This window comes from Benincasa hispida, chromosome 1 (assembly GCF_009727055.1).
Source record: "Benincasa hispida cultivar B227 chromosome 1, ASM972705v1, whole genome shotgun sequence".
Taxonomy (NCBI): domain Eukaryota; kingdom Viridiplantae; phylum Streptophyta; class Magnoliopsida; order Cucurbitales; family Cucurbitaceae; genus Benincasa; species Benincasa hispida.
The window spans coordinates 34,343,283-34,368,558 of NC_052349.1; the positions used below are offsets into that span (position 1 = coordinate 34,343,283).

Consider the following 25,276-nt stretch of genomic DNA (forward strand, 5'->3'; position numbering starts at 1 on the left):
CAAATATTAATCTTTTAATAATATTAAGTCACAAATTTAAATGTAATTAATGCACAAATTAGACATTAAATAACTTGGTTAAAACCCACAAAATTTAGCTCCAAAGTCGTTCTTCATTAAAATCTCATAAGTTTTATGTCATACCTATGTTTTATAAATCATTAAACATATATGAAGATACCTTTTTTTTTTCTTAACGAAATTTCAAAAAATAACTAATCATATAATAAAATTTTCAACTCTTTCAAGTTTAAAATTAAGATCGGAATATATGTAAAGGTATTGTAATTAAAGTGTGGAGTAGGAGAATCAAACCTGAGATCATGAGGTTGATAGTATAAACAGTTGAATTATTTCGATCTTAATTTCAAGTTTAAAATTAAGATCGGAATATTTGTCCAATGTTGGGTTGCAATCTAATGATAGTTGAAAGTCCAAAATAAAGATTGATATAACTTGACAACCTTATTGTTATTTTTTCCTCTAAAGTTTGTGTCTATTTAGTTTTCAACTTTCAATTTTATATTGAATAAGCCCTTCAATTTGGTGCCAATCATTGTGTCGGTTTCTTCCCGAGATTAATCACAGAGTCCAATTTCAAGTGTGGGGATGACATGCATGGTAAAATGGTTATACTTCAACCATCACCACACTTTTGAGTTACCTTTAACATGCCTTGGTATTTACACCTTTTAGGTATTACTTAATTCTCCAATATGCGACAACATTTTCCCACTCCTTTTAACTTTTGCTATGGGCCTAACGCTTTGTTTGAGATTTCTGTAACATTAAAATTAATTGTTGACGATTGCGTTTTTTTTTATAGAAAAATCAACTGTGAAAAAAGGTAAAAAGTATTTCTAATTTTATATTGAACTTGAAAAAGTAAGTTAGAGCGTTTGGTAAATAAATACAAAACAACTTATTTTAGATAATAACTAGAATAGACTTATTTTCCATAACTCAAAATTTTGTCTAGATTAAATTTTGTTTTCTATAGATTAAATTCTAAATATTAAGTAATGAATATGGTATACTTTTTTTAAAAGTTGTGCATTTAACTCATGAAAAAAAAAAGAAAATAGTTTTGATTAGGTGAGAAATAGATAAATATATAAAATAAATATTCTTTTTAAAATATAAAATTTAAAACTAAATATCAATTTAAAATTATATCTAATTTAGAAGGATATAGGTTTTAAAGTGAACGTGAAATTAATGTATTTTTCAAAGTGATTTTAACCTATTTAATTTAAATTTATTTTACTAAATGTAAAAAACACAGAAGATTTTTTCAATGAATTTTTGATACAGTTAACAATGTCAAATGTAGCCAAAGTCCAAGAGTCTTTTCTAACCTTTTACATCAAAATTAGAGTTGAAAATTTTAATTTATAGAAATTTTGTAATTTTGTAGGACTACAAATTTATCCTATCTTAGACAATTAACAATAAAAATAATTTGAAATGAAATTAGAATAAGATGAACGGAGCATAATTATCATCTTCATACTGGTTGTTGTACCTTGTAGCGTCGTTTTTAGGGACAATTCACAAATTCTTACTGGGTCTCTCTCGTTTGCCGCTAATTTTTACTCTCAAGTTCTCAACCTCGACCCATCACTCTCTTCGGATTCTCTATATTCGGTTCAACATTTTGCCGGTAAATTGTTGTTTAGTTTGTTCTTTTCTTCCTTTATCTGTAATCATATATCACACTTCAATAGCAAAAACCCTCGTTCTTTTTTTTTTTTTTTCTCTTTAAATCGGTCAATTTTCTCGAAGCTACGAGTTTTTCTATGTTCTTCGTGTAGATGGCATCGACCCTTTTGAGCAAAACCCTTTTGGCTAATCGATTCGCTCATTCTCTATCATTTCCATCTGGCAAGACTCAGATTCTTACTTCCGTCTTCAGTGTAAGTGAAACGTTTGTTTGTTTTGAATTCATCTTCTATCTGGGTTTTTGGTCTGTTAAAGGGTTATGAATTTGCTCTGTTTTGATTTTTCTGTATTGTAGAAGAAATTGTTTCGCGTTCAAGCTAACTCAGCGCGTGTAGTATATAATCGGACTCGGCGATTTTCTTCTTTCATGGCTTCATCTGTAGCAGGGGCTAGAGCTCATTTTTCATCAAAATCCTTATCCACGGATGACCCTGTTGTTTCCCCTGATTGGCTCCATTCTAATCTCAAAGAGCCTGACTTGAAGGTATCCCCTCTTGTTGGTTTCAATTCAACTGTAGTTTTTACTCCAGTGGTTGTTTTAACAAATGCTGTTCAATATGCTAATTGCGATGAAGTAGTTTTGTGCCTTGTTTGATTTAATTCATTCTAGGCTTGTAAACTTTGGTCTCTTGTTATCTATTGTTGTATATTGGATTCGTATAATTTAGGTTTAAATACCATTTTGGCCCCTGTACTTCATGTTTCCATCCATTTGGATCCCTGATCAATTTTAGACTGGTACTTAATAAATCTTAAGATTTGTCCCTACAGGTTTTTCCCCGAAATATTTAGTAATAGTATACGCTTCATAGATTGTGAAAATATATTTGCATAGTGTCCTTTCTTGCATATAAATTATTATCATAGAACTACATTTAAGATTTATTAAAAATATAGGAACTAAAATGAAATGGAACAAGAAGTTCTGGGACCAAACTGGTACTTTAACCTATAATTTATCATGTACTTTAAATGGAGTGTTTAAAGTACTGATGATTGACATTGTAGTTTGTTATCTTGGATATATGCTCCATTTTCTTTAATCTTCATGACTGTTTGGTCAAGCTTGTGTGCACCTCAATTATTCTTATAATTTTTTTTTTTTAGAGAGAAGCAACACTTTATTGAATAAACTCGCTTGATAATTGCTTGGTCCTCTTGGTTATTTAGATGCTCTTAAAACCTACAATATTCATGCTTCTAGTTCTTTCCTCTGTGGGGGTGTGTTGATATCTTGTGTCCCCCAATACTTGCAGTATTCCTAATTTGGTCAGTTCGCTTATCTCCATCAAGTAATTGATTGTGGTTGATGTTTTATCTTGAACAAGTTTCACTATGCCCGAAACTAGGCAGTACGTATTGCTTTTGCCTTGGGACCATGTCTTTGTCGTTGATTTCTGCAGATTCATATATGAATATTCTGGCTCATTTCTTATTAATATATCTTGATCTTGACTAGAATAATTGTGACATGTAAGTCTCAGTCTCGTAGCTCTATGTTTTGTATTTCTGTAACTGTTCTACCTTTTAAACTGCTTGTTTTCAGGTGTTAGATGCATCATGGTACATGCCAGATGAACAAAGGAATCCTATTCATGAATACCAGGTAGTCAATTTATAGATGCGTTGTGAACTGGATTTTATATTGTGTTGTGAAGTATCTGTTCTTGGTGTGGTTATAATTTTAATAGGTTGCTCACATCCCTGGTGCTCTTTTCTTCGATATAGATGGAGTATCTGACCGAAATTCAAAGGTGAAACAATCTCTTTTCATTTTGTTTCCCTTAAATATATCGTCATTATATTTTGTGATTGAATTAGAAAAGAAAAGTACATCTGGCCTTCATTTGTTTTAATAGTTTTTATAATAGATTTATATATATTTTCTTCATTTCAGTTGCCAATCTAAAAACTTGAAATAATCTCCAGTTACCACATATGCTGCCGTCAGAGGAAGCTTTTGCTGCTGTTGTCTCCGCCCTTGGCATTCGCAACGAAGATGGTGTGGTTGTTTATGATGGAAAAGGACTTTTCAGTGCAGCTCGTGTCTGGTGGTGAGATACAGAAATAAACAATCAACTTGGAAGAGTTTATGTTTTTGATGTTGTACGTGAATTGAAGAAATCAATTTTGGTAATTGAATATAGGATGTTCAGAGTATTTGGGCATGAAAGAATTTGGGTGCTAGATGGAGGATTGCCGAAATGGCGTACGTTAGGATATGATGTTGAATCCAGTGCATCTGGTGATGCTATTTTGAAAGCTACGGCTGCAAGTGAGGCAATAGAGAAAATTTATCAGGGGCAAGTTGTAAGTTCATGACTTCATGTGTTTTATCCTATATTTTGTATGAAGGCGTCTGGTCCCATCATAGTTTGTGTAATTTGTTGTCTCTGTATAAACACTATATCTCCTAAGTTACTTAAATGTTACAATGACAACAATTACTCTTTTTCCCAGTTACTTCTTTTAACATTACCTTAAGTATATTTTCTTCATTTGTTAATTTTCTTTGCATAATTTGATAGGATTCAGAAGCTGTAGAGGAATCTGAAATCGTAATTTATAGATTTACATGACTCGGTCCTTACCCAAAGCCCATGTTGTGTTCCAACTAAAATTGAACAACTTTTATTCTTGTTTTCAATTTTTTTTGGGACTTTTTTTTTTCTTTCCCTTTTTTCTTTTTTTCACTTCCAATATTGTTGTGCATAGGTTTCACTGTAGTTGGTTTGGTTTTTCAGGTTGGGCCAATTACATTTCAGACTAAGTTTCAGCCACATCTGGTCTGGGACCTTGAGAAGGTTAGGGTGCTTATAACAAGGCTGTTGTTAGAGTTTTCTTTCCTTTTTTTTCTGAATGAAAGTTTGGTTCCTTAGCGCCCCCCCCCCAAAAAAAAAAAAAAAAAGCAGAAGAAGAAAAGGGAAAAAAAAAACTGTTTGTATAGGATATGAATAATATAATGCTTTATAAAATTATGTAGCTATTACTGATATGTTTAAGGATTTTTAATAGTTGAAGTTTGAGTTAATGTATTAACTTGTCATTCATGGTGAGTGATGGGGGGCATATAATTAAGACTCTCTTCTGACGAAGGCAGTTCATATTACAATGTTGGTTATTGGTATATGTTTGGCCCTGAAAAAGATAGATTTTGAAGAAGAATAATACTTGGGTGTAGCTTGGGCTGCACCAATCTCACCCCCTTTCACAAAGGGGAAAAAAAAATATATAAAAGGTATCTTTTATAAAAGAAAAGAAAAGAAAAGATTGTCGCTTGGCAACTTCTGATTGTGCACCTAGATGAGCTACACAAAGCTGGGTGCAGCCCATGATGCACCCAAGTATTTTTTTTGGAAGAACTATCATAGCATTTGACCTCCAGCTTAAAACTAAGGATCTTTGAGTTCTATTATGCATGCAAATAGTTAAATGTAGAGTGGACGTGTCCAAAAGATTAAATTGTGTTTTATAGGCACTTTGGATATGAACCTTTTCTCTCTGACATGTTCTAGGTTCAAGAGAATGTTACAGGAAGAACTCACCAGCACATAGATGCCCGATCAAAGGCCAGGTACGGTAGATTCTAGATTTTATTGATTGTTCTATTGATGAATATTTCCTTTTAACTTTTTTTAAGGCTTTCGAAATCAAGCTTTATCATACCGACTTCTTCATATCCTATCTATCAACTTCCTTATCTGTCTCTGTCCCTTTCTCTCCCTCCCTCCCTCAATTTAGTGAGGAAGTATTTGGTTGAATAATCTGTGATAAATTTTTCACTGTTGAAATTTGAAAGATTTCCTTTGTATCCTTGAATTACATTTCCTTCTTGCAGATTTGATGGGGCTGTCCCAGAGCCTCGGAAAGGAATCAGAAGTGGCCATGTTCCTGGCAGCAAGTGCATTCCTTTTGCCCAGGTTTGTATCAATATTTAGTACCTTATCTTTGTGGTTCATATTTAGGATTAAAAAAAATTTCACATTGAACCGACCCTTTTTCTTTGGAGTTCGTATTTGGTGGTACGCATTAAAATTTCCAATTTTGCTGAAGTGTGGCATACTATCCATCATTTAGGCTGTTTAAATTCTGTGTTTCTTTGAGATCTTATAATTATAGATAACACTTTTATGTATTATTTGTAGCATTCCATCTCTCCCTAGTGCTATGATCTCCTCGATCCACCTTTTAAGAGAATGGCTGCTTTTTATGAGCTTTCTAGTGTTTGTGTGCAATCTTATTGGGCTGTGGAGTGGGTGGAATAGTCAAGTGCTTAGAGGGAGTAGTAAGGGGCCCTAGTTAGATTTGATCCTTCGTTTGCTTTCATTTTTTTTTTTGTGGGCTGCAATTTTGAACACTTTTGTTACTATTTTATAAACGTTTTTTCACATAGATGGAATCCGTTATTGTAGGGAGCTCCCTTCTTTTGTGGGCTTGTTTTTTTTGTATGTCTTTGTATTCTTTCATTTCTTTTTCAACGAAGGTTGTTTCATTTAAAAAAAATGTCAAAATGTGATTCTGTGAAGCATCTAGCTGGAAATAAATAGAAGTGTTTTTTTAGGGTATATAGGGAGCATTAGAATAGACGGATATATCGTTTTTCTTATAAGCTCTTCATTTCATTTGTTATAACTTGTACTTATAATTTTAGCATTATTCTCATGTAGCCTTTTGCAACTACATCTATATGACTTAATATGGTTGATGTTTTGAAAAAATAAAATGTAATGCCACAAAAACAATTGATAAATGAAATGGATATTTTGCAGATGCTGGATAGTTCACAGTCACTTTTACCAGCAGATCAGCTCAAGAAACGGTTTGAACAAGAAGGTAAGTTCCTTACCTAACAAAAATGAGTCAAATCACCAAAATGGTGTTTGTTTTTCGTTTTGCTCTCTTGTTCCACACGTACCCAAGAACAAAACGCCATTCTTCAAGGGTCTCGGGTCCCAAAGCTACACGATGGTATACTAAAGTCTATCAATTTTTGCAGGCATCTCTTTGGAAAGTCCTATTGTAACTTCTTGTGGCACTGGTGTTACTGCCTGCATTCTTGCATTGGTATATCTCTCATTCACATTAGACATTCTTAATGTTAGATCCAAGAAGCATGAACACTATAAGTTGTCTAACATGTTTGTGTCGGACACTTGTTGGACACGTATTGAAGACTTGTTAAGCACAATTGACACTAGTCATAAAAGTCAATATGAGTCCAACTTTTTGTTAGACACATTGAATACTTGTTAAAGCATACTGAACACGTAATAATATAGCCTTAAAAGGATATAATAAATTTCAAAAGTGAAATACATCAAACTCATTTTTGTAAAATATATATCTAGATAAACGTTTCCTTGTCATATTCATATCTTAGATTTTTTTTTTTTTTAAAAAAATAATGTCGTTATGTTCATACTATGTTATATTCATATCTCGTATCTGTATCCGTGCTTCTTTGAATTATTAGGTTTGGGTATTTGATTGCTTAATTGACTTGAAATTTTGTTATGTTTAGGGCCTCCATCGACTTGGGAAACATGATGTTCCAGTTTATGATGGATCTTGGACTGAATGGGGAGCTCATTCTGACACACCCGTTGAGACTGCTTCATAACTGCGGCTGCCATTCCTTATAAATTTTCTTCCTGTAAATGCTTAGAACTTGGTTATCTTCTTTTCTATTTCTTTTCAATTGATCTGAGAACTCAATTTACATTTGTGTTGTTATTTCTTTATCTCAAACTGTAACTCAGATGACTCTCGTCTTGTCTCATGAAGATAAATTTACGTTGTATTTTTTTAGCAAGAGAATGCAATTTCCTTAAGGTTCCAACGTGGATTTACGCTTATTTGGGATAGTAATTGGTATCTTTTTATTTCTTCTAGCAATTAAGATTTTAAGTCATGAAATATAGGTAATCCTAATGCATAAAATGCTTAGCTTGAACATCCTAATAACAGTCCATTCACTTGCATATCCCTTCATAATAGGTTTGCTTCATTCACTTACATATGTTTCACAATAAGTTTGATTGTTGCAGATTTAGAAAATAAATTTCTTGCTTAACAACTATAAGAAAGGTTCGACTTTATCCTAAGCTTTTGCCATGTTCGAGTTTCTCATTCCACATGATATTATCAGGTATCGACAATTTAGCTTAAATTTCCATCCTAATGCGTGGATGTTGCTCTTGTTTCTGATTTACACATCTTAAGGTTACGGTCGATTTTTTGAATCTTTCAACAATTGCTTTCATTTCCTATCTCCTTTCCCTTTTGTAACTTAATCATGGATACAACAGTTTAGTCAATTTCCCTTTTTACTTTAAACATCCCTATGGGATTCAAGATTTCAGAGTTATTGTCATCGTGTTATATCAGAAATGATTTTCTGTTCAAAGATGATGGTAAGACAACTCATTAGATCTTATATCAATTATCAACACAACATTGCTCTAAGATCTTCCATTGCTTTGAGTGGCAGAATGACCCATCCAACCAAAAGCTACAAGATTGTTCTCATATACACAAAAGTACTAATCAAAATTCACCATTCACCTTTTTTTGTCATTCATTTATTGGTTTGTACTAGCATCCTTTTTTTTTTTTTTTTTTTTTTTTTAAAGAAACAACATCAATGAAATGCTACCGCCCGAAAACAAGAAACTAGTTACTAAATATGATAATAAGAATTCGCAACAAGAAAACGTTTTGGAAACTAAAAACAATCTAAAACAATTGAACTGTTACCAAACAAGCTCTAATTTATCCATCACGAATGAAAATCAATGACCATCATAAATCAACACTATTATCAAGATGCTGAATTGTAATTAAAGAAGAAGAAGAAGAATAAATTAAACGTGGTAGCTAGAGCAGTGTTGTTTCTCTCTTCTGACATCATTTTTTGATCAAAGGCTAAAAGCCCTAGTACATAAATAAATTTTAAAAAAAGGTGAAATTAAAGCCTTAATAATATAAATGAAACAAAACTAATTGTGATCATTATACATTAATTAATGTTTTGATAAACAAAGGAAAAAAAAAAAAACTAGAGATCAGTACCTATAGAATAATTTTTTTGTCTAAGAAAATGAAAAATTGAAATGAGTTTGCTGAAGAAAATTAGCTTGATCTGCATCTAAACAAAACTCCGAGGTTAAAGTAAATAAAAAATAATCTGATCAGAGGTTTGAATTTCTACCTTACAATCGTACCATTGTGATTTGAATCGCAGAAAAACCTCCATTACTACTAATATAAGAAAACTTAACAAAATTGTTCTGATGGGAAGTTCCTCTTCAGTCATGGTGAGAAGGAAGAGAAAGAGATTGATAAAAAACAAGAACGGTTTTTACTAGTTTTTTTTTTTTTTTTTTAGATCAACTATTTAAAAACTTGTATACTATTTTTTTTCTCTAAGATATTTGTTAAAATATTAGAAAAATATGTTTTAAAAAAATATTATGGTATTTGTACTTGCGTTGAACTCATATTTGATTAATCAAATTGGAAATGGTCTAATTAAGAAATATTCGAGAAAATAGGGCTTTTGAAACGAGAGATAGCAGGAGAAAAAATAGGAGAAAATGTTATTTAGAGTTAGTAGTAAAAATGAAAATTCTGTCTAATTGATAGACCTATTTACAAATTTAGCATATTTTTTATAATTTAAATTTGGCTTGATTTTAAAAAATATTCATAAAAAATAGATAAGAAAATAAGAAATTTAGAGATAGAATGAGTGTCTAATCTTTCAAGTTTTTGTCTATTTAGTATTGTTGATGCCAAATTTTAGCTAGAGAAAACGCACTTGATCTTCATGTGACAACAACGGTAAGTTTGTAATTTGGAAAATAGAGGACCTACAAAATAAAGAAAACAGGCGAATTATAGAATAGAGAAGAAATCAAAAGTTTACGTTACCTCATATGGAGTTATAATGATATATTTATAGGTTTTGATCATTCTCCTCATGGTCGAGGTCGATTAGTCCAACATTCTTACTTAGTGCTTTAAGGGTTCCATCCCTTCTTGGCTAAGCTTATGTTGGGCTCATCAAACCCGAGCCCTTATTGATGGGCTCGTCAAGGTCAACCAAGCCCATCTTTCTTTTGGGCTTGATCTCCTCTCCTTCGCTTGATGTTCATTGACCATTTTACCATTGATTCAAGAATCTACCCACAACATTGGCCCCCACCCCCAGTTAGAGTTCGTGGTTTTTCAGGGTTTTGTTCGCGAATTTTAATTCTTGAAACCTATCTTGGTAATACAATCTCTCCTTCAAACTCTGTGCCACCCCGTCGTGAAACTCATTTCAGACTTGCTTGGGGCTGTTGGGCCTATCGAACTAGACCCTTTTGAGGTCCAACTAATTTTTCAATACGGTTCTCCATCTCATGACAAAGTTAGGCACCTAGCTGTGTCAGGCCCACTTCAAGGATGGACTCAACTCAATTTTTTGCCCTTCATACCAAGCTGTATAGGTTGTGAGCTGACCTGGAATATTGCTTGGCCAACCATATTAGGATTCAACCAGCTTACTAGCCCAATCCTTTGTCCCTTATGCGGAGTTATAGTCCTTTTATCTTTATGTTCCTTGGATAATTTGCTGGTTCTCCTTTGTCGATCTTTTTTGTCATATTACCTTTCCTTCCAACTCTGCCTATTTTGTTACTAATGGTCGTGCGTTGGGATTGGTGTCCTACATCTCTTGTATTTTCGTAGTTTATAAACATCGTATAAACAAATTATTATTAATAAAATAATTGTTATTTTATGAGCATACACTTAGTCTAATAAACTAAGATCCAAGGTTATTTTATGTAATTTAAACAAGTATGTAGAGACATATGGATGGACCTTGTTTAAATAATAACCTAAATGGTCTATAGTAGATGGATAAGACTGGATACCTTATTCTGGTGACACTACGGATACGACCCGCTTTGTAGAAGTTACAGGTGTTGTAAAATGCTACAAATGATCTGATCTTGATTATTCATGTAAGACATGTTAGCGGGGGTATCCTGTACAAAGAGTTTGTATAAGACTGGACCACGAAATGATTAGTCTGATTATATAATACCATTAATAATAGAGACTTACATTTCACAAAGATGACCATAGATGACATGACTTGAATCCTGAGTGAGTTGCGAACTCTTGCCTATGAAGGTGGTAATTTGATTTGTATGGATGAGAGTGGCCAGATTTTCAACTCAATATGCCTACCATTTCGGGGATTCGTCTGATTAGGGAATTGGGAACACAACTACACAAGAGGAAATTCACCCATTCCTTAATGTCGGGATAAGTAGATAAATTGCTCCCTTAAGGGCTGATTTCGAAACTTGAACAATATGATCACACCCTTTCTTGGCCCGAGAGGGACTTGGTCATAATTGGACTATAATTTATTGTTCATTAAAGAAATCAGTGGTATTTAAGGAGTTAGATGTAACTACAGGAGCAAAACGGTAATTTTGGCCCAGTTGTACCTACGAGCAATTTGTGAAGGGTCATCACACTATTGGTTGGTTATATCCAATGGACACAAAAATATATCTGTAGTGCGAAGAGTGCAGCTGTCGATTTTTAGTAGAATGACTAGCAGTTAATGGATGTTGGGTAATTTAATTAAAGAGTTTCATGAATTATCCAAGTACCATTGAAGCTTCAATCTACAGGTCCATAAGATCCACTCTGTAGCTCAACAGGGATTAAATTGAGAATTGATTTTGGATTAATTTGAATTGATCAAATTAATTAATTATATATGATATAATTAATCAAATTAATTAATTATATGTGATATAATTAATAAAATGTATTTGATACATTATAATATAAAGTATTTTGTGATTCAAATACTAATTATATGAATGAGATTCACGTAATTAAATTTAATATAAATATGATTTATGTTAAATACCATAAATAGTTGAGAGAAATTAAAATATTTGATTATGATTCGAATATTAACTATATGGATGAAATTCATAAAATTGAATTTAATATAAATATGATTTATATTAAAAGTCACGCATTGTTGAGAGAAAATAAAACTATAGGTTATATTGTATTTGATACAATATAAAATTATAAGTTATATGTTATATTTGATATAATATATATAATAAAGTAGNATAAAGTAGTTATTATATATATATTATTTAAATTAAATTAAATTAAATTATTTTTTTTTAAATTTAATTAAAGGGACGGAGTTACAACTCTCCCTCTCCCCCAATTCTCTCAAGAAAACCGTACAGTGGGTGGGGAACAGTTGAACAATTCATTCCATTTTTCATTTTCTTTCCCTGAATGTTAGAGAAGAGTTCTCAGTGAAAAACTCTCCTCCCCCTCTCAAACTCCTTTTCCTCTTCCAAGAATTCAAGCAAAACTCATAACTCTTGCTTGAATTCTTAATCCCAAGAGAATATAGAGGGTTCTCAAGTGGTGGTGCCTAATTGGATTTTCAAATTGGATATTTAAAAGAAGAAGATTCGAGCCGAGGGAATATGTGAAGAATTGATTGGCTTCAAAGGTAAGTGTCATCTTCTTCCCTAATTCTCCCTCAAAAGCATGTTGTAGATTTTTGTTTATTAATGCATAATCTCTGCTTTGATTCTATAATATTTATGAATTCTATGAAAACTAAAATGTGAACGTTCCACGCTTCCATTGAGAAACCTTCGATGGTTTCGCTTCACATGTTGCTTCCATGCCATCTGCCATTGGTCTTTAGTTCATTTAGTACCACGTGTTGCTCCCTCTTTGGTTGGCTATGGACTGAGGTCGACTAGCTTAGTTGCCTTTCAACTGACATCCTTAGATTTGAAGTCTCCCCTTTTTTGGCTATTACATTACTTTTCTCAACGCTCAAGGGAATCTCATTGATTCTTGCATGCCTTTTTGTTTTTTAGCAGAAAAAAACCTTGATTCTTTTTTCCTTGAATTATCATGTCATGTCCTTTCTTGCTTCCCATGCTTTTGAAGGAATCGTATTCCTGCAGCGGAAGTGAGTGATCACTTGTGTCAATGAATTTAATTTTGAAATAACTTACAACAAAAAAGAATTACAGAACGATAAACATCTAACATTAAACATGCTTTCTAGAAAGACAAAGAGGAAAGGAAAAGAGAAATAAAGTTACCCTTGAAGAACTTTTTCTTTGCGTTTCCTCTCCGTTGGTCATGAACACTTCCCCTCCTCTCGAACATGTCAACAACGAACACGTTAGGAAAGCAGTGAAACATGGACACCACCACATACAAAGCTTCTTCACTATTCTCAAGGTGAGAATCAAGGCTTGCCTGGTTAATTTGGGTGAAGGAGAAGGAAAATCTTGAGAGAGTGTTCCTACAGAGGAAAATGATGAAAATCTTGCAGAGGGAAAAACCAAATTGTGTTTATTTATTTATTTATTTTTTTTTCAATGAACTGCTGCTATGTTATTTTCCTATGAGAGGATGTGAGGGAGTTAACAAATAACTCCCAAATGAGTTATTTTCAAATATAACTTTAATTATGTTAACTAAACTAATATAATTCAATTAAACTATATATTATTCTCATATAATATATAACTTATAGTTTATATTATATCATATATAATATAGCTTATATGAGAAATATAAGCTATAGTTTTAATATAAATCATATTCATATTAATTTTAACCTATAGTTTTTATTTGAATCTCATTCATATAAATAATATTTGAATTATATATACATACATATATATATATACATACATACATACGTACACACACACACACATATATATATTAATTGTATCTCATATATTCAATTTCCTTTAATTAATTTAAACAATTCAAATTAATTCAAAATTAATTGATTCTCATAAATCCTTATTGAGTGAGTAAGGGACCTTATGAACCTACAGATAATGATATGAAATTAATTAATTAAACTATTTAATTTAATTAATCAACCTTCATTAATTGTCGGTCGTTCCAGTAAAGATCGACAGCTGCATTATTTACACTATAGATATTTTTCCTGTGTCCATTGGATATAATCAATCAATAGTAAATTGGACCTTCATAAATTACTCATAACTACAGTTGGGTCAAAATTATCATTTTACCCCTGTAGTTACATCTAATTCCTTAAGTACTATTAATTCCTATGAATAATTAGTCATAGTACAATTATAACTAGACCCCTCTCTGACTAGTAAGAGGGTGAGATGCCTCATTGTTCGACACCCAGAATCAGCCTTTAAAGGAGCAATTTATCTACTTATCCTATGTAACGGGAAAGAGTGACTTCCTTCTTGTGTAGTTGTTTTCCAGCTCTCCACTCGGACGAATCTCCAAAATAATAGGCTTATTGAGAAAGAAACTGGCCTCTCTCATCCATACAAATTAAAGAACTGCCATCATAGGCAAGAATTCACAACTCACTCAGGATTAAGGTCAAGTTACCTATGGTCATCCTAGTGAAATGTAAGTCTATTTAAATCATGGTGTTATAAAGAGAGACTAATAATTTTCTGGTCCGGTCTTATATAAACTCTTTGTACAGGATACCCCCACTCACATGTCTCCATATAAATGAATATGGTCAAATAATTTGTAACACTTACAACAACTGCAACAATTACAAATTGGGTCGTATCCTTAGAGTCACTAAAATAAGGTACCCAGCCTTATCCATCTACTACAGACCTTTCAGGTTATTACTTAAACATGATTCACTTGTATGTCACCACATATATATTTAAGCTACATTAAATAACCTAGAATCTTAGTTTATTGGATTTGGGTTAATACAACTAAATGCCAAATAAAATATCAAATAATTTTATTAAATAAATAATCTATCTATACAAATAAATTTACAAACTATGAGACCATGAGATTTAGCACATCAACCTCAGTAATCTCCCACTTTTCCTAAAGCTAGTGGGGTGTACAAATACAAAGTATAAACTAAAGTACAGTACACAAAACAATAAACTAGGGCATACACTACGCCTAGTAACACCTTCCACATGCCCTAGACTAGATGATGCATGTATCATAGACCCAAACTCTTCAGGTGACCCTCAAACACTTAGTCGTAAGGGTCATTGTAAATGGATTACCAACATTGTGCTCCGAAGCGATCTTTGTGACGATCACGTCTCCTTGATGCAAAATCTCCTGGATGAGATGATATTTGTGCTCAATGTACTTCCCTCTCTTATGGCTCCTAGGCTCCCTGGAATTTGCCACAACACCACTATTATCACAATTAATTAAGCTCTAAGGTCTGAAATTGGGGGGGGGGGTGCGAAAGTTGTTTTTTTACTTGTCATCTTATATCATCGAATCTCATTCGGGATTGAGGCTTGACTACTATATTTCAGAATACATTCATATGAGGGTTCCCAATCTGGATGAGTGTATAACTGATCCTCTTCTCGGTGACGTTGCTTTTTATCTGACCATGTTTTCTTTTGGTATTTGTCTTCCCTTATGCTTCTTTCTTCAAAGTTTTTTGGCATTGGTTCAGTTAGCCCCCGCTCAGATTGTTCCCAATGGATCCCCTTCAGTTAGTCACTTGTTGGATTTTTATGCTCTTTGGGCTCAACACGACAATGGATGCCCTTTATTGGCAACGACTTTTATGTATTTTCATAACTTAAGTCGTAATCCGAGGTTTGGTGAATATTTCTACTATCTGAGTGCCAAAGAGGGAATTGTAGTACGAATAACTTCTTATGTAAAAAATTGAAAAAATTATTGATTTTGGGTCAATGGGAACTGGCTCTTTCTTTCCTCGAAAGACTCCCATTACGCGGTTCCAACAGAGTTTAGGGGAAACAGTTTGTTACCATCACCTCCCTTTTGTTGGAGCCACCTTTCATGATCCCACTTCTTTAACCTTGTTATTTTTCATGTGCAGTACCCAAAACTTGCAGAGGATCTTCTGGCATAGCTTCTTTCTTAGATGTTGTTTGTTGACAACTCTAGTCGCTTCGGTTCTACTTTAGTTCAACAACACATACTGGTTTCTCTTGGTCTTGCTTCTCCTCACGGTCTATTATCTTCTTCTGGCTTTCCCCTCGAGTTCGGTCCTTTTTATTTTACTTCCTTCTTTGGATTCTCAGAGATTTTGTCTTGTAAAGCCTCAATATCGGAAATCTAATGTAAGTGAAATCAGAAAGGGGTTGAAACAGACGAAACATCTAGGAGGCTGACATAACCGACCATATTGATGACGAATCTATCAAGCAACACTTCGTTCATCTTCCTTATCGTCTTATTCTTCCGATGAGTCGTCGATCACCTCGGCTTCGTAGTTAGACTCCTTCCTTTCTAGGTGATTCTTGTTTGGAAAATATGTTGTTCCATTTTCCTTGTGGATACTTCAGGTGGGTGGCAAAGCTGAATTACTTGCTTAAAGCTTTGTTCTCTAACAAGGTGTAGGGTCGAGGCACTTGTCTCGTCCAACTGGATATGATGACCTCACTACTGCTATTTCTCGAACTTTTAATGACTTTTGTGATGTGTGTTGTTATATTTCACTCTATCTTTTTCTCTCTCTTTTATTTTTCTCTAGTCACCCTCGGCTTATGCTTGGGTCAGGTCAGCCACTTTAGTTTGTTAACTTTAAATGGTCTCCTTTATCTTTCCTTCCTCAGTCTTTTTCCCGTATTGCTACTTCAATAATGAGCATGGCTAACTATATCAACTATCTAATGGAGTCTCACGTACCTCATAAAGAGTTAACTCAGGCTTAATCTAACATTACTCGCCTCAACTGTCTTCTTTCTGATTCTCAGGTAGATCTTCAATCTTCTAAAGCTGATATGTTAACTCTTCAAGCCAAATTTGAGAGAGTTGAATCTCTTCTTTTTTATACTACATACCTTGAATAGAAATTTGTGCAAACTGAAGCCTATAAAAAAATGCAGGATTCTTGTATAGAAGATGGTGTGGTCTTTAGTAAAGAGAAGGGTTTATTTCATCATCATGAGATGAGCTTTGACTATTTGATTCAGGATTTTGAAACTTTGTGCAAGGACCTCTATGATTTTCACTTTTTCTGATGAGAATGTTGATGCTGACACTTGAAGTTCCTTTCAACTACTTGTTAGAGTATATTAACGTGTAGCGGAGAAAAACAGAATCAACAAATACTCTAATTATACTTAATTTGAGTTTAAAACATGCTTCAAAGTAACTTTTAGAGAAGAGGGTTTGCTGAACACAATACCTTTGAAGAATTCTCTTCAAGCCTAGGTGAGTTCCACGTGAAAGAGCTTCAATATTCAAGTAGACCACCATGAAGATCTTTTCTACTATTCTCTTACAAGGATTGTGTGGTAGAAACACTAAATTGAGCTGGATATATATATGATGTGAAAATGGTTTTGAGGGTAATGGATTTCTACAGAGTTCTTCAAGGAAGTCTTGCAAGCATGAATCAAATTCATGCTTGATTCATGCTCAACACTTTAATTTATAGAGCTTTCATCATGCATGTTCATGGCTTGCATGAAGGCCAACTCCTACTTCATGGAGAAAATGAAATTAAGTGAATAAGGTGGTTTATATCTTAGTGGAGATTTCCAACTTTTGGAAATCTCCACTTTGATTTTCAAAATGATTTTTCAACAAAGATTTTTCAAAAATGATTTCAGAAATCATTTTCTAAATTAAACTTATTTAATTTGATTTATTAATTTTATAAAAATTAATTCAATTAATTAATTTTTAAACAAAACTAATTAATTAAACCTTTTAATTAATTTTGTTAATTTAATAGCTAATATTAAATTAATAAAAAAATAATTCCATCATAATTTAATTAGTATTATACAATTAATATTAAATCATGTTGTAAACATTAATCATTTCTCCAATTTCATTTAATTTCGATGAAATTAAATATTTTAATTGTATAGAATACAATAAATAGAAACCCTAATTGAATTTGAGCATTTCAAATTCTAAACCCCTAATTTCAAATCTTATTAAGATTACTCAATTTACTAATCCAAATTATGAGCTAGTAGAGGGACCTTATGGACCTACAGATCATGAGCTCCAACGACATGTAATTAATTGGTTAAACTCTTTAAACCGGATTAATCACTATTCATTAACTACCAAGACATTCCACTATAGCTCGATAGTTGTACCCTTTTCACTGTAGATATATTTCTTTCCATTTTAACCATAATCAGCAAGTCAATCCTTCATAGGTCGTTCGTATTTACAGCTGGGTCAAAGATAACCGTTTTACCCTTGTAAATACATCTTGCTTCTTAAGCTCCCACTGATCTTCCATTGAACAGTTGATTTATAGTCCAACTTAATAACCCTCTCTTTCATGAGAGAGCGGGGTCCCGTTGTTCAAAACAAGGCATCAGCGCTTAAGAGAACAACCCATCTGCTAATCCTAAATCGGGTAGGAGTGAATTCCATATTGCAAAGCTATGTCCCCAACTATCTATCCGGTCTTATCCCCAAAATGAGAGGCTTATTGAGCAGTGCTGTTGAATTATCCTCACCTATGCTGATCAAAGGATAATCCCGAATAAACAGGAGTTCATAGTTAGCTCAAGATTAAGATCGAGTTACCCTAGGTCATTGAGTTTGAGATAGTCAGTTTTAACAGTAAACGGTTGTTAGAAAGAAAAGTGAATATTTTGAGGCCCAGTCTTATGCAAACTTATTGCACAAGATGCCCCCACTCACATGTCTATACATGAATGATTTTTGGATTACATCATTTGTATCAGTATACAAAATGGGTCGCATCCAATAGTGTCACTAGGATGAGGTACCCAATCTCATCCGTATACTTATAGACCATTTTGGCTACATACTAAAACTTGATCCATTTTTAAGTTACCACATAAAGTTAAAGTATTCATGTTAGAGCCATGGATTCGTTTATTGGATTTTCATAGAAGGATGCAATATCAATAGTAATTTATTGAATAAAAAAACTCAACAACATTTTTATTGATAAATAGAATATGTTAACAACATTTACGAACTGCGAGTTTAGGCCATTCCCAAGAATCTCCCACTTGGACTAACACTCTAATGAGATAAACTATAAATATATAATGTTTACAATGTTGAGAAATAAAGAGAGAAAAAATACAATAAATTAGGACTTCTAAAATACCCTTTGACATTCTCCCAGTTATAAACATATTTTATAGCCTCGTGTTGAACAGAAGATGATAGTTGCTCGAACATATCCTATAATGACACCATAATTTCACGGGCTATGGGCATGGGTTCATGTTTCTTGTTGAGCACATCAGATATGCTCGCTAAGATATAGGCCCTAGCCTTTTCATTCGTCCTCACCCACCTATCATATGCATCCCGAACGCTTCGATTTGTCGTCGAACTGGGAATAGGAGGACATTCCTCCGTTAACACAAATATCAAAACATCAACTACAAATATCATGTTTAAATTTGACTGCCAGTTGGAATAACCCTCTTCATAAAATTTTTTAGAAGCTAGAAGTTGTATAATTGAGTTTGACATGATGGAAAATAAACAAATATCCCTATAGTGATTTATAATAAGTGCTAACGGAGATAGTTAAATATCCCTTCACTAAAGCAAGACATTCTTGACTAAATACGATTCTAGAATAATTCATATTTCGACAGTCATTTAGTTACCATTTTCCGGTCAAGAACTTACTAACACTTAGTAATTTTATAAGTGTGACCCACCATTTTAAGATCTTATAGAACGATATGAACATGGTCCCCAAATTAGAAGTCAATCCTTCACAGATCTAATACAATTAATATTTAGATCATATTTTAAACATTAATCGTTTCTCCAATTTCGTTTAATTTCGATAAAATTAAATATTTTAATTGTATTGATTACAATAAATAGAAACCTTAATTGAATTTGAACATTTCAAATTCTAAACCCTAATTTCAAATCTTATCAAGATTACTCAATTTACTAATCCAAATTACGAGCTAATAAAGGGACCTTATGGATCTACAGATCATGAACTCCAACGACTTGTAATTAATTGGTTAAACTCTTTAAACTGAATTAATCACTATTCGTTAACTACCAAGATAGTTCACTATAGCTCAATAGTTGTACTCTCCTCACTGTAGATATATTTTTGTCTATTTTAACCATAATCGATAAGTCAATCCTTCACAAGTCGTTCATATTTGCAGTTGGGTCAAAGATTACCGTTTTACCCTTGTAAATACATCTTGCTCCTTAAGCTCCCACTGATCCTCCATTGAATAATTGATTTATAGTCCAACTTATAAATCATAATCCTCTCTTCCATGAAAGGGCGAGACCTCGTTGTTCAAGATAAGACATCAACGCTTAAGAGAACAACCCATCTGCTAACCTTAAAAATCGGGTAGGAGTGAATTCCATATTGCGAAGCTATGTCCCCAACTATCTATCTAGTCTTATCCCCAAAATGGGAAGCTTATTGAGTAGTACTGTTGGACTACTCTCACTTATGCTGATCAAAGGATAATCCCGAATAAACAAGAGTTCATAGTTAGCTCAGGATTAAGATCGAATTACCCTAGGTCATTGAGTTTGAGATAGTTAGTTTTAACAGTAAACAATTGGTATAAAGAAAAGTGACTATTTCGAGGTCTGGTCTTATGCAAACTCATTGCACAGGATGCCCCCATTCACATGTCTCTACTGCTGGGATTGATACCCTAAAGTCTCGTATCTTGTAGTTTGTAAATAGTATGTACAAACGCTTGTATTGTTAATATATGATATTTACTTCACATCTTGTATTTTGCTCAGTTATTTGTTTTATTTGCTTTACCACAAACCAATAAACATAAAATCCCTGGTTATCTATATGTGACTCAAGCATGTATGTGGTGACATACAAGTGGATTATGTCTTGAGTGATAACCAAAATGGTCTGTAGTATATGGATACAGGAGGGAAACCTTATCCTGGTAACGCTACTGATGCGGCCCACTTTGTGGAATGGTGACAAGTGTTGTGACTTGTCACAGATAGTCTGATCCTGATCATTCGTGTTGGGTACATGCGAGCGGGAGCGTCCTATACAAAGAGTTTGTATAAGACTTGACCACGAAGTGTTAACGTCTTGTTATATAACACCATTCATGACAGAGACTTCACTTCACTAGGATGAATATAGGTAACATGACCTCAATCCTGAGTGAGTTGAGAACTTCTGCTATTGAGGGCGTTCCTTTGATTTGTATGGGTGTGAGTGGCCAGGTCACCGATTCAAACCTATCATTTTGGGGATTCGTCTGATTTGAGAGATGGGAGCTCAGCTACACAAGATGGAATTCACTTCTTCCCCAAGGCAGGGGTAAGTAGATAGATAGCTCCCTTAAGGGCTGATTCCGGGGCTTAAACGATGTGGCGCCACACACCTTCTCTTGGCCCGAGAGGTGTTCACACATAGTTGGACTATGTTGTATTGTTCATTAGAGGAATCAGTGGTACTTAAGGAGTGAGGTGTACCTACATGGGCAAAATGGTAATTTGGCCCAACTGTACTTACGAGTATTTGTGAAGGGTCATCGTACTCATGATTGGTTATATCCAATGAACATAGAAATATATCTTTGGTAAGAAGAGTTCAGCTGTTGGTCTTTAGTGGAATGCCTGATAGTTAACGGATGGTGGATCTTGTGGCTAAAGAGTTTAGTCAGCTATTCACGGACCGTTAGAGCTTTGAGCCACAGGTCCATTAGGTCCACTGGATAGCTTGGACAAAGTCGAGAACCAATATTTAGGTTAATTTGAAATGTTCAAATTGACAATAGGAAGTTCGATTATATATGATATAATTGGACCGGTTAATTATATATGATATAATTGGTTAAATGTATGAGATACATTATTTTGGAGGAAATTAGATATAAATATGATTTATATCAAGTAGAGGAGAAAATACTATAGTAGAAATGTGATACCAAACTATAGGATAAAAATATAATATGATTATATTTATTAATTAATTAGTTGGTTAATTATATGATAATTAATCCAAAATTCATGTTCGGACGTGGGTTTAGTGGGCAACGTCGGTTATTGTAATCGATGAGTTAAAATAAAAATAGTTTTCATTTTGGTCAAAAAAAAAAAAACCCGAAGAGAAATCGTGAGAGAGCACGCTGGTGTTTCCTAAACGATCGCTTAAAAAAATCGAAAACCTATAAGATAGTTGCCTCGCTCCTAAATGATCGTCCACCTCGCGCTTAGACGATAGCACACTGTCGCTACATGATCGCATAGCTTCTCTAAACGATCGTATAGTGTGCCGATTTAGTTAAACGATCATATACCTTTTCTTAAACGATCGTTTAGTAAATTCTACACGATCGTGGTAGCTTCTCCTAAACGATAAGCAGTCTGCTATGCGATAGCGTCTTTTTCCCTCCACTTACTTATCGCCTACATGATTCGTTTTTCCCTCCTCCTCTACCAAATTCACCAAATACCACGCTTTGGGTTTCAACTCTGAGAATACCCGGGGCTCTTTATTAGTGGTGTCCTCCTTGTGGCGTTCGTGTTCATGCAGTTGTTCATGCTGCTGGACGTTGGTAGATCCCTTGGAGTTTTCCACTACTTTGAGTGCTGAAGTTTGAAGAATGTCTTCAACTGGTTTGGCACTCTTTCCCTTGTTATTTTTTTGTTCATAGCATGCAGATAATTAGTGTTTGTTTGCATAACTGTTTATATGAATGTATAATGTTGTATCTCGGTCACTGTGAGAACGGAGTGATCCGAATGCACTCATGAAACTCTTCAGTAAGAGATCCTTCATCTATATGAATTATTTTTGGATTACATCATTTGTATCAGTATACAAAATGGGTCGCATTCAATAGTTTCACCAGGATGAAATACCCAATCTCATTCATATACTTATAGACCATTTTGGCTACATACTAAAATTTAATCCATTTTTATATCATCACATAAAGTTAAAGTATTCATGTTATAGCCATGGATTCGTTTATTGGATTTTCATAGAAGGATGCAATATCAATAGTAATTTATTGAATAAAAAAACTCAATAACAGTTTTATTGATAAATAGAATATGTTAACAAATTTACGAACTGCGAGTTGAGGTCATTCCCAATACTATGATGCTTCCCTACTTGTTGATTTTATCTTTGTTCTGTATTTTGCTATTTCCTTGGATATTGTAGCTTTCCCTTTCTTGTACTTGTTGTATGACTTTATCAATGAATAAATGGATCTTCATTTCGTTGCTTGATTGGGTCGACCTTAACCTTCTTTTTGTTTGGATCACCTCCAGCTTCCATTTGACTTGGTTCAGCCTCAATTTCACTTTGACTTGGGTCGACCTCAACTTTCCCGTCCATAGGGTCAGCTTGAACCTCTCTTTTATTTGGATCGGCCTCCACTTCCTTATTCATAGGGTCAGCCTTAACCTCCATTTGACTTGGGGCTTCAGCCCCTTACTTTGCACAATTCCAAGTCAAAACTTCAAAAATTGATAGAATTTTGAGATGATATGATAGAATATTTGTTAGGCGTTGACTTGATTATAATATATTCCTATCATTGTTGAAACATAGATTTGTTCAAAACTATCCATAAAAACAGATAAATGTTTCCGATCTTTATGTTATCACAATAATCTTTAATCCACATTGTGCTCATATTAAATAATTTTGAGTAAAAATTCTCCAGTGTAAAAAGCTAGAAAATTCCATCATTCTGAAACCTTTTGCCTCTTTTGCTTTTCTTTTTTTTTAAGAGTGTGTTTCAGTAGGTACACTAAGGTATCTCAACTAGGTTGAACAATATAACAACCTCATCATATCCCTTTCCCAATCATTCATTAATATAACAATAAGAATAAAGGGGAAGATGAACTATTTCCTCCCTTTTTTTTTCCCTTAGAGTTTGATTCTGTAAGTACACTAGTGTATCTCAACTAGATTGACACACTAGCTCCCTCATCATATCTCACTCCTAATCATTCATTAATATAACTAAAAGAACAAAGAGAAGGTGAAATCTTTCCTTTTTTTTTTTTTTCATAGTGTGGATCAATAGGTGAACCAGTATATCCCAACTAGGTTGACATACATTTAGCACTCATCATTTCTCACTCATAATCACTCCCATTAAGTTCTTAGTACTAACTCCATCAACAAGAAGTTGCATCTTGCTCACATGTTCTCTGGAGTATCTTCATGTTAGCTAGATAACCTAGCGGGTCATGAGGAGTGCCCGATTTTATGCTTGGCAAGGGTCAGCCTCGACTTTAGCCGAAGCTGAATATCTTCTTTTGGCAACACTCTGAGCCTAAGATGATCTTTTAGGTCGAGACATGCATAAAACTTGCACCGTTAGGTACTTGGCAAGGGTCAACCTTGACCTTGGCCTCAGTCGAGCGTTTTTCTTTTACTATACCCCAATCATAAAATGATCTTTTGGGCCGAGATATGTGTAAAACTTGCCCAGGCATTTGGCAAAGGTCGACATCGGCCTTGACCGAGGTCGAGCATGATGGCTTGAGCCAGGCTTAAGCCAACCCCCTTGCCCATATTTGTTCTTAGTGTCACTTTTAGCTCGAGATTTGGCTATTTTGTAGTTGTGAGTTAACAATGTAGACCCCACTTGATATATTCTTTCTTATGCCGCTTCGTGATCCCGTCAATTAGCTCGGCCTTGACCTCAACAAGTCGACCTCGACATCGATTTGACCTTAACCTTGGACACTTGGGGTTCACGCAACCTTCTAGACGTTAAGATTGGGGTGATCTCTAGCCTTTGTGTGCTTAAGGTCGGCCTCAGTCTCGATTATCTTCTATAGTGTGCATGGTGTACTTGGATATGTTTGGACGGTGAAAATATTGTTCCTTGATGCGCTAGAGACTAAACTTTTATATTAACTATAGAAAAATACCTTTTTAACTTTGTTTGTTAGGGAAAAAAAACGGAATTTGTAGAAGTTCAAGCCAAAATTGGGCCATGTCAAAATTAATTTAGCTTAACTGGCAACCATATGTGTTGAGCACCAAAAACCCATGTTCAAATCCTCCACCCCATTTGTACTAAAAAAAAAAATAAAATCAGGCCACGAAAATAGAGCAAGAATGTGTTTTTTTTTTTTTTAAATTTTTAGAAGCAATGGTGCAGTGACCTTTCTATAATGAAGTCTTTCATCATCATTATTTCAAATCTCCATTTTTTGGTTTAAAATTCTATATAATTTATAATCCAAGGTTACAAAAGCCAAAAAGGAAATGGTTAGGATGGTCGTGACTTGAGTTAGGTTGAAACATTTTTTAGATCCAAGTCAATTGTTTGAATTATAAAGGAAAATTGGAGGAAATAGCAAAATCGAGGAGTGCCTTTTGATTTATGTAAAAAAAACGAAAATAATAAGATTTTTGGCAAAAGCGTGCCATGCAAATGATATATATTTTTTAATCCCAAATTGCCCCTAGTATGGTCGATTAACCGTTTTCTCGAGTACTATATAATATACCGTATATAAATTCTTA

At 33.7% G+C, this 25,276-nt stretch overlaps 1 protein-coding gene across 1 annotated transcript; it reads left to right on the plus strand.

The window, feature by feature from the left end:
* Positions 1–1,503: 1,503 nt before the first annotated feature.
* LOC120070161 (thiosulfate/3-mercaptopyruvate sulfurtransferase 1, mitochondrial-like) lies at positions 1,504–7,577 on the plus strand. Its single transcript, XM_039022014.1, has 13 exons — positions 1,504–1,663; positions 1,815–1,916; positions 2,018–2,206; positions 3,269–3,328; positions 3,414–3,476; positions 3,652–3,776; positions 3,870–4,032; positions 4,467–4,526; positions 5,238–5,296; positions 5,561–5,642; positions 6,492–6,555; positions 6,719–6,786; positions 7,244–7,577. The coding sequence occupies exons 2-13, from the start codon at positions 1,815–1,817 to the stop codon at positions 7,340–7,342; spliced, it is 1,134 nt and encodes a 377-aa protein (XP_038877942.1). The 5' UTR covers positions 1,504–1,663; the 3' UTR covers positions 7,343–7,577.
* The last annotated feature ends 17,699 nt before the right edge of the window (positions 7,578–25,276 follow it).

What these genes read in the sequence shown, in the direction of transcription:
- LOC120070161 (XM_039022014.1), top strand. Translation starts at nt 1,815, where the DNA reads ATGGCATCGACCCTTTTGAGCAAAACCCTTTTGGCTAATCGATTCGCT. An exon ending in TTCTTACTTCCGTCTTCAGT is followed by an intron (nt 1,917 to 2,017) that starts GTAAGTGAAACG and finishes TCTGTATTGTAG; the next exon opens with AAGAAATTGTTTCGCGTTCA. An exon ending in TATCTGACCGAAATTCAAAG is followed by an intron (nt 3,477 to 3,651) that starts GTGAAACAATCT and finishes AATAATCTCCAG; the next exon opens with TTACCACATATGCTGCCGTC.